General features: G+C 39.3%; 1 protein-coding gene across 1 annotated transcript in view; it reads right to left on the bottom strand.

Annotated features, from left to right (window-relative positions):
• Window positions 1-7,234: 7,234 nt before the first annotated feature.
• Window positions 7,235-10,842, bottom strand: part of TTC17 (tetratricopeptide repeat domain 17) — a 55,507-nt gene continuing 51,899 nt past the window's right edge. The window contains exons 24-25 of the mRNA XM_032692517.1: window positions 9,638-9,781; window positions 7,235-8,313 (exon numbers count right to left, since the gene is read on the bottom strand). Coding sequence (XP_032548408.1) covers window positions 8,182-8,313; window positions 9,638-9,781 — 276 coding nt within the window. The 3' untranslated portion in view covers window positions 7,235-8,181. The remainder of the gene's footprint in view (window positions 8,314-9,637; window positions 9,782-10,842) is intronic.

The raw sequence follows: 10,842 nt of genomic DNA, 5'->3' as shown, positions 1-10,842 counted from the left end.
AAAAATAAAAAATGTGAAGCTCATTGGTTGTCCCCCCAAAATCAACCTGTGCTAGCCAGGATCCATTTTGCTGGAGGTCTTGTGAGTGGTGTACAAGCAAGGCTCTGAGATGGTAATCAAGGGTTGCTGGTGACACTTTGAAGTGAAAGAGTCACCATGATGACTTAATTTCCATGTTACCTGCAGTGACCTTGTTGTTCATTCTGCAAATACCAACTTTTAAACTAATATTGTGAAATCAACTACACTTCTCATTCCCCTCTCAAATGTTTAAAGCCATGCTGACAATTTTAGAAAGTCTTGTTCTACTTTTTCACTGACTTGAAGAGTTGTGTGTTGAACAGACAAATCACAGTAACCTGATATGCTAGGACATGCTATCCAGACTGAAAAAACTACAACTGCCACACAGCCAGTCAGAAAGTTTAAAAAAACCCAAAAAGCTCAGGTCTAAGCCAATAAATAAAAAGATGGAAAGAAAAAAAGCCCTGTCCCTGAAATCAGATAGGTAATGGAATGAGCAGACTCTACTCTTCTGCCTAGCACTGAGGAAAGTTGAAACTACAGGCAAATAGAAGGGGTTTGTCTTGGCTTCTCTTCTGAAGAGTTTCTAAGGGAACTCCCACCCAGGGTTCCCCCCTCCCCCCAACTTTTTTTTTAGTCTCTTGCAAGTCCTCCAACTGAAGAAAGCAAGCCTTGCCTACACTAAAATATGCCAAATTGTTTGTTCTTCTGGTCAAAATGTCTTTGAAACATTTTAGGAGAAAGTGGTTCATAAGAAACACTCTGGGCTTCTTAAGGCACAAAATACCCTGCTTAAGAAAAGGGACACAGGGCTCTTTGTCAGGATACCAGCAGCAGTGCTGCAATGATCTGATCTGCTCCTGAGAAAATGCTATCACTCAGGTTGCAGCTGCTCAAAGTTTTAAGAGCTTTTAGTGTTGTTCCTGCTAAGTTTGGCTATTGTATACTGGTGCAAGGGGGGTGTCACTATAGAAATTTAAAGGAAGGCCCATGTAACCTACAGTGACAAGGATAAGAACCCTTGTAGAGCTCTTGCAACCTGATGTGCTGACTAAGCTGCTCCAAATAATTAAAATTGCCCTTTGATGACAGTCAGGTATTAATTAAGTCGGGTTTGTCAGATCATTCAAATCACCTCTCTCAGATCACTGAAAGAGACTGTAAAGCACTACTGTACTCAACAGATAATGCACAAATTAAAAAGGTTTTAGGCACAATTTTCATTATGGCAGTCTAATAGTAGAATTGGTTCAGTGAATGAGGTAGGGCACACCACATACATTTTGTTATGTGAATGTGTGCATCCACCCATGCTTAGGGACATACATACATGGCATCATGCCATCTACTTGCATAGAAAACTCTTCCTCAGATGACCCCACAGGCAGACATATCCCTGTGCCACACAAGACACAGAACTCACTATCTGGAGGTCCCCCAGAAAGAGGGCAAGAGTGATTGGGCCAGAAGATGCATCTCGTGTGTGAAGTGTAGATTGGCCACCCTAGTGTTAACACCTCAGTTACCTGAATCAAATTCTGATCTTTCTTTTCCAGCAGTAACTGCAATCTAGGTGGAGAAGGTAGAAAAAAGCAGATTAAGGATGCTGTATAGTCTCCTTATAAAAAACCATAGTATTGCTTTTAAGTATTCTATCCTCCCAAACAAGTGAGTAGGCTAAAAGCCAAACCAAGGTCAGGTCTCCATTTAGTCAAGAAGGCAAGTCTTAGATAAGCATGTCGCAGAAAAGGTGAGGGAGAAAAACCATTCACGATCTTCTATAATACAAGAAGTGGCAGGTTCAAAAAGAATGGATACTTCTTCACTGGAAACTGAACTCTGTAACTCTCAGCCATAGGTGTCCATGGATCCTAAAATGTCTACAATTTAGACAATGGACTAACAAAGTCATACCAGTATTACACAACATGTTTAAAGGGAGGGATGTCAGTGCACACAGGAGTGGGTGTGGTAGGGCAGAGCAGAGGGCTCTCAGGCACACTGCTCCAGGCTTCACCACCTCCCTCAGCACTTGGAGCTGGAAGGGTGTGTGTGAACTTGCGTTCAGGGAGGCCGAGCAGCTCTTGTCCTCCAAACACTAAAGGAACACACTGAACATGCAGAGGACTACATGTCAATGGCCGGTGCCCCACTGCTGCAATGGTTTTGCAGCATTGACTTATGGCTTCTTAAATGTCCTTCTTCTTGCTGATGTCTCCAGACAACCAGAAGAAACCATCCACTCAGGCTATCCCTTTGTCCTTTTTAACTTGTCTGGTCCTGCCATCAGAAACAGTCTCTGATGCTATGAAACAGGACTTTTGCTTCCTTGCTTCTATCTGGAGCCTTCTCTCTCTCCTTCAAGAGTCTCACACTAAAGCCTGGTTTCTCTTCCCTTTTTCCCAGAGAACATGGTTCCTGCCTTAGCTCCTAGCATGGTAATTGGATGAGACTGGCTTCCTCCATCCATTTATTTTGTTTGTATTGCATCTGCCACAAGTAGGTCTCTAACAACTTTTACATATTACATCTTTGCTGCTCAGCATATGGACCACAAGACAGAGTACAGCAAAAGGCACTCGTAAGAATAGTGGTAACTCCTGCTATCATACTGTAATCTGTAACAGCTGCAGCTCTGGGAAACATCATCTTTTAAAAAAAATTCCACAAACCAACAGTAGAATTAGATTATTAGAGAAAGAGGACAAGACTGGATTTTTTAGATCAAAAAGCAAAACGGCCAAAAATTCAAGTTGAAAGTTTTCCCTTAAATTGTACTAGAATGATGACCAATTGATTTGGCAGAGTAGTATTCTCCAAGAAATGTGGATTCCTTGGATTTTAAAACTAACAGTGGTGTTACCATGGAAGGGCTGTGGCCAGAAGGTTTGACTCCACAACTGCCTGACCCCTGGCTAAGGCACCAGTGACCACTGAAATTCTGTGGGCCAGTGTCTGGGGCTGTCTATGCTCTTCAGAGCATAGATTGGCTCTTGTGTGAAATACCTGGCATGCTGCAGGCACAAATAAATATAAATAGCAATACTCTGGTAGACTACTAATAACCCAATTCTGAAGGACTGAAAATAGAAGGAGCAGTTGAAACCAGATTAAAGAAAAAAAATAAATCAACAAATCAAAACACCTGCGTCAAGACATCCCATAGATATAAATATTAGAAAGCTAACTCATACTCATCTGTATTCAAAACTGTTCCTTCTGTGCACTGTCATCACACCTCCTCTGGGGACTACTGAACTCGGATACTATTATTTTTGCTCTGGAACCCAGAAGTAGATCATTAAGTTTAAAAGGTTAAAAAACCCCAACTACTTGCAAAAGTTCAAGGGGCTGCCTTTTTAAGCAGTAGGCCATATCAAACCTAATCAATCCTGAGCTTCTCAATACTCAAAAATGAAAAAAGCCTAAAATACAAGAACCCTCTCCCTTCGTTCAGACTGTCACTTCCTTAACGTTCTGTGTATGGAATATAGGTTGCACCACTCTTGTGCAGATTCCCTAAAAATAGCAGTGAAAACACATTGCCTTTAAATTCACTACCTGTCCCTTTCTGGTAGTCATTTGCAGGACAACTTGCTGTTGGCTCTCACAGAGGACCAGCCATTGGACCTCAGCAAGACCACCACAAATTGATAGGAAAGCTTCACAAGCCCCTGTTCACAGACCCAAATGTCTTTGTTTGAATCAATACTGGCACACTTGAGTACATTCAGCAAATTAAGAGAAAAGAAAACCCAACAAAACCAATCCCACAAGTGACAAAACTTACTCTTGGGGGACATTTCTTTTAAGAGAGTCTCATTGACCCAATCATGGCCGGCTGGTCCTCTAAGAAATCATGGCAACCTGCAGCACTCCAGAAGGACACATCTAAGTGATTCTTGAGATGGGAGTACACCCTCACCCCCTCGAACCTTCCACAGAATATCCAATAGCTATGGAGAAGAGGAGGAGCTTCCATTTTCTCAATGTCAAGGCAAATTCTTCTAAAGCATTTTCACTCTTTCAGTACTGATACAGAGACTATTAAACTCTTCCTATTCCCTGCTTCATCGGTTTCCACACTGTTGTTTTTCGTGTTGCTACTATTTGTATTCTCTGGCATTACGACAGTTTCTCATACAAATTCATAAACAGCAATAATTCCAGCTCCAAAAACCCCCATATGTTCTAAAAAGACATCAGACAATGTGTGGGAGAAAGAGAGGTACAGCAAGGAGGGAAATACCTTGCCTGAAGTCATACAAGAGGACAGCAATGAGGGTAGGAACATTACTATTCATGAAGCAGGTCTAAACCCAGGAGGTCCTAAATTGCTAGCCAGAAAAGTTCATGGCAGCTCCTGCAAATCACAGGAAGCAAAAGCATCACAATACTGCAACAAATCTAATTAGCATCTTTGGCTATATCATACAATGCTTAGGGAGAGGTTAAGGATTTGTTGTTCATTTTTAATCTTTTTCCTGTAAGAGGGAGGGAGGGTTATAGAGTAGGGAAAGAAGGTTGTAAGCTGCATCATAAACCTTTTCTGATTACCATTTTCCATTTGTCATGAAAATTTGCCATCATAGGGGATCCAAGGTGTCCACAGGTGATCTGTCTCCATTGCATTGTAAAACCTCTTGCTTGAACATGATCCTATGGTCACGCTGGATGCCAACACGATACTTTGGGGTTTCCTATTTTGTGTGGCATGAGTGCAGTCCTGACCAGTACAACTATGACATCGACAGTAAATCAAAACCAACGACTTCATAAATATAAGTATCTGATTCTTTTCCTGTAGCATTTGCCCTCAAAAGCCCCTGGATGTCAGGAGCTTTAGAGGCTGTGAGGATGCTGAGGATTTTGAGGATGTTATCTGTGAACAAATGGAGACATTTTTCCTATCTATACTTAATTTGTGGGCATGCTCTGAAAACAACTGAGGAAAAAAAAACTTTTTTTTTTTTTTTTTTTTGGAGAAGAGAGGATTTTGCCATTTACCTACGGTTATGTCATCCCTCAATTACACTACTTCAGTGATATGTTTAGCAGAGCCAGTCAATGTGAAATGAGTTACCAAGCCTCATTAGTAGGAATCATATTGAAGTTCGGTTTGTCAAAGTATCTCAACAGTCAATGGAAAGGAACAGGCAGTTCGAATATGCAATTTGTCACGCTCTACAACAGGGAGGGTAGATCATCCTCCAGGATAATAATCTTTTCCATTTATCGAAGACAGAGCCTAGACAACTATCTTAGCTTATTTTAAAGTAGCTTAAATGCAAAGAGACGAATGTAGTCCTTAAATAGCCAGCTCATCCCACAGAGAATCACACCTTTCCTCCATAATATGCATTGGCCTCCATTTCAGCATGCTGCCCAACTTGTTTGCTCTTTGTACGATCAGCATAATTAGTTTTAATTGACTAACACTTGAACACAGTCAAACCACTCAAACCCACCACTCTTGGCATTTATATAGGAGGGTTGAAGGCATGGAGATGAGAGTGTTCCATTATCCTTCTCCAAGGGCACATGCTAGCATTCCTCAGCAGATTCACTAATGGGTGAAATCTTTATAGCATTAGGTCAAGTTTATGCTCTCAAGTAGATCTTTTTGCTTCCGGGTTTCAGTCTGATGTACTGCTTATGCACAAGGGATTTAGGAATCACCTAAAGTTTCAGAAAGTACAGTTAAGAGGGAAGCAGAGACTATTTTAAAATCAGTTGTACGGCAGAGAGAGCAAACAGTAGACAAGTAGCAACAGAACACCTGTACATACAAATTTTTTGGGACTAAGGCAGTACACATTGAAGTTTGAACCAAGATTCAGAACAAATACCTCAAGTCACATGGCAGTTTTCAAAAACCATTTACGAGGTGCAAATTCTTTGGAATGCCATATCTCTATCTCCTGATGGCCATTTATAGTATGGTTTCTTTTTTTTTTTCATCTCTTTCTTGCATTTTCTTTTGTTGGTCAAACACAAAAAAACTTAGTCTTCCTGCATTTCATATGATGCCTGTATACAGTACATCTTGCTGCATTTCTTAATGAAAAAAATTAATAAATACTGGAGTAAGCAAGATGTAAGCTGACATGAGTATTAATAGCTGACTTTAAGTGCCCACCAGTGTTGTCTAATCCTTGGTGATCCAGAAAAGGTCTATTTTAATTCCATCTATTGTCAAAGCTATGGATGACCATCTGTGCTCCACATACTGCCCCCCCTGGGGTTCTTAAGGACCAGCCTTACTCTCCAGTTAAATCCTGGCACCCCATCCCCAGATGCAGGAAAAGAGTTCAGCAGGTGGCAGCCACTTGATTTGACCACGTGATATGTCAGGAAACAAAGTTGTAAGGTCCATCCTCTGTACCAAGGGAAGTTTTTGCACATTACATTTTAAAACTAGCACATGACATATTTACCAAATATATTTAAGTGACTTCCAAGTATTTATCAAGCACTATAAAAGTAAAACAGACCAGTTAACCAAACTGGTTTACATATAGATACAGCTATGCCTGTCTCCAGCCCAAAACATTCAGCCTTCCAGTAGCCTTGGGAAGAGAACAAAATTGATATGTTGATCTGTTGACAAAAATTTAACACATTCACCCACTTTTAATACAAATCTACCCAACAGTAGCACTTGCTCATACCTCTGTCAGGCTTTCTAGATAAATGAAAACTATTTGCACTAAAACAGAGGTAAAATTTGCATTAGAACTGCTTATCTTCAGTCATATATAAAAATACTCACAGATCCTTTTATGAAGTAATGTTACAGTATTATAAAAATTATGTTGATGTCACAGTTTCCACCACTGCCATACTTGCTCTTAATCTGCATTAATGAGAGAGGAAAAATATGGGGGGGAGGGAGGGGGAAAGTAAATTCATAAGCATTGTTAGTTCTGAATCACTAAGAATCACATTTAACAGTAAAAGCTGGAGGGGAGGTTATATGAGAGCTGATTTAGTTAACTTTCCCTTATTTTACTCTGCCACAGAGAGTCAGACACAGAGGTGTGGGGAATTTTCCAGGGGTGCACATGAAATCGTTGTCTAATCAGGAGTGTTAAAGGTTTTCCCGCCTCCCAGCTCTGTCTGCTCCCCAGGAAAGGCTGTAGCTCCCCTAGACTAAGCCAGACTCTTGCAAATGGCGCACGACACACACACACACTGGAGGAGAAGCTGCGAGTTGTTCATAAACGATTTATTTTATTTCAAATATGTGCCCTTTTTGATTCATCAGTGATGTCTGGAGAATCATGTCCTCCACCAACCAAAGACAGAACTGATTTGGAAATCTTCCACCTGACTTATTTGCTGTTGATACCTTGACACCGTCTCCCTCCTCCTCCTCGGCAGCTGAAAGTATGGCTCAGAGTGAGCATAAACTTGCACCTTATTCCGAAACGGCTAGAAATATAGTGAACAAAGAATTAGTAAATCAACCACTCAGGGAGGCAGAGGGCTATGAATATATAGACAAATACAAAACACCTTATTGGGATTTTCACCAATTTTCTTTTTCTGCAAGTAAGATTAAAAACTACTTTGACTTTAGGGTCCTCCTGTTCCCTCCTCCTTATCCCGCAAGAGAAACAAACAATTCCAAAAATACTTGATGTTTCTCATGTTTTTTATAAACATTTAGAAGTCTGTTCCTCTCCTTCCAAAAAAGCAGGTAATGTGGTATGGAGTGAACAAGACTGGACGAAGCTTGAGTTTCACATGGATGAATTGCTCATTATCTCTTCTTACTATTTGGTACAGGTATGTGCTTTGCATTTCCAGTGACTTAGATTGTAAGACATGAAGCAAGTTATTTTGGATGCTGATGCCAATCTGAGCATTAAGGAAAAAGTAACAGTGCCTGGCTCCTGGTACAGGTGGTCATGGACTTATGGAAGTTTCTTGGTTTAATATTTACATGGATGTTTTAAAATTACGGTCTGTGAAATATATTTTCCAAAGATGCTCCTATATTTGAGAAAAAAAAATAATAAAAGAACCCTTGATCCAAATCCCATCTCTTTTTAAAAGTCTTGTTAAAAATTTTGATTCCTCAATTTATCTTAACACACTTAAAAGCAGAATAGAGAATAATGACATTTTTAGAAAAGAGAAAGATGCTGGTCTCTAAGGAGACCGTCGCTCTTTTTTCATAAGTAAATGACACTGAATGGTGCGGATTCGATTCTTTGCTGGGGCAAACTCCGGCTGAAGTTTTAGTGTTGATTCATACCATTTCATGGCCTTTTCAAACTCTTCCTGTAAAGAAAGAAACAAGAGCGCAAAGAGTCAGATTCCAAAAGCACTAAGCACATTTTCTATGCCTTTCCTATCCTAAGTAGTTGTGTAGTGTGATATGCACAAAAGCAGCCGAACCAATTCACATGGTTTAGGATTTTTTTCCCTTCTTCCCCAAATAAACCGCTATTTTCTTGGGCTAATGACTCAATTCTGCATAATCCATGGAAAGGAGTCAAATTACTGTTGCGAATTATTGATCCATGTTCTTGTCTTTTCCTTTTAATAGTACATCTTAGCATTCTTGACGTAAAAGTAACTTTTAAAACCAGATTTCAGTCAGAATTTATATGGATAAAATCTTTAAAATCATGGACAATGCAAACTCACCAACTTTTCTGAAAAGCTAACATTTTTAGAAACAATCTGACATTATTTTTAAAAGATCACTCAACGTAGAGAGTAAAAACTCAACAAAAAAATGCCAAAACTTAAAGAGCATACAATAGCTAGAGAATTTCAATTGGTAAGCTGGACTCAGATTGGTAGTTAGAAACATTTATGTGGAAATAGCATCTAATTTTATATAGCTGAAATCTCATTACCTTTGCTTTTTTATTAACTAGGAAAGCATGCCAACATCCAATAATGTATTAGAAGAAAAATGAGAAGGAAAAAGACCCAAAACATTTTGGGGTTTTCAGTCACTTTCAATACTGTTTTTGTTCTATTAAGTTCCTTTTCTCAGTAACTTTAGTTGTACAGTAGAGATAATACTAATTTCTAGCCATATTATAAACACTAACTAGATCAAGGTGAGTTGTGAAGTCTTGGTTTTTTAAAAAGTACATTTTAATAGAATATATAGACAGTATGAAGAAATTTGAGTTCAATCTGTAAATTACATTAGACATTGATAATCCAGATATTGAAGCTGAACTTCCCTTGTGTTTCTTCCCTACAACTGTGAATTGGATTTAACTTATTATTCTAAGCTTAGCTCTTCAGGATGAGGACCCAATTTATCATTAATTTTCCAGTAGAAAAGTATCTTGTGTTTAGATGAGCAGCCAACGCAAATTACCAATTGTTTGCTACTGGCTTAACAAAGCTTTGCAGACAGCATTCTTAAACTAGCTTATAAAAATGTTGGCCTTAAAGTACTGAGTAATAGGAGTAAAATGAATAATACAAGTTTTGCCTTCCACAAAAGATATTCCTTCTTGATGATCCTACCCCGATTTCTTGAACGCTGTTCCTTCAGAATTATTTGTGAGAATACCATTTTTGTATCCATGTAAATATTGTACCAAAGACAGATCTAACTGGGTGACAGCACACTCACCATTGCTACGTAGACATTTGCCAGCGTGAAATGATTAACCACAAAGTGTGGCGCTATTTCCACTGCCATGGTGGCCACAATGATGGCATCATTCCAGAGTTTTGCGTTGTGGAAGATGTTTGCTAGACTTATTAGTGGCACATCCTGAAAGAGAAGAGCAACAAACAGTGAGGTTCTTTCCATTGAAGTTGTCAGAAGACTCCACTACTCAGCCACTCTCACTTGGTTCCTACCCACTTCCCTCTCTGGTGACATTAAAAGTGATGAGCCAGACCTGTTTTACTTTAAAAGGGCATTTGGGCCCAAGTTATAAACAAAAAACCCCTCACACCCACAACTACTCTCAATAGTGATAAACACTACTGTTGGATAGAAAAACAATTCAAAAATTAGCTCACTTAAGTGTCCTAGCATGTTTTTTGTCCTGCCTCCATCACAGAATTATTATTCTGATGCTGAGTAACAGCAATAAATAAAATTTTCTCAGCTAATCACTGATGGTATGTTTTTTATTTCCTGTATTTCCAGACTGTGACCTTGTCTAACTAACAAAACTGTTGAGCCCTGGAAGCCATAGCAGACTCTGGGAGCTGGGCTTCATACCTTCAAAGGACAAAATACTGCTTAGTACCAAGTCTTAAATGCCCTCAACAAGACAATAAAACATTCTGGATGTGATCCCTGCCTCCTTGACCTCCACATGTCAAGGAGTACCTTTGGTGGATATGTCATTCATGTTTGCAAAGCAGATATTATGGAAGTCAGAATCACAAAAGAAGTTCACAGGAAATTAATTACCTTTCATTTACATAAGAAAAGTCAAGAGAAAGTAGCCAGAGTGCATAAAAGCAAAGAAGAGGATAAAACAAAATATTAAATAGCTTTCAATTCAGTGCTAACTCTGAGTACAAGCGCAGTTGTATCTGCAAAAATCCACACTTTTCTCTGGAGGCAGCTTCAAGATGGAGGACAAAAACAAGGCACAAATTAGGAGTCATCCAGTCTCAAGCAACTTTACATCATATTTCTAGAAAACAGCAGTACTACACCATAATCTTGCCAAGCTGTAATTTCCAATCCATAGTCTGACCCTTACAAATCACACAACTAAGGGCTCCTGAGGAACCATTCCCCATTACTAAGAAAGACAGGAAAATAAGCAAAAGCTTGATGTGTTAGATCTTGGCTCCAACCTTGTTTTAAAA

The sequence above is a fragment of the Chiroxiphia lanceolata genome, chromosome 6, assembly GCF_009829145.1.
Source record: "Chiroxiphia lanceolata isolate bChiLan1 chromosome 6, bChiLan1.pri, whole genome shotgun sequence".
In the NCBI taxonomy this organism is placed as follows: domain Eukaryota; kingdom Metazoa; phylum Chordata; class Aves; order Passeriformes; family Pipridae; genus Chiroxiphia; species Chiroxiphia lanceolata.
The sequence above is the reverse complement of the archived record's forward strand: the minus strand, read 5'-3'. Positions and strand labels throughout refer to the sequence as shown.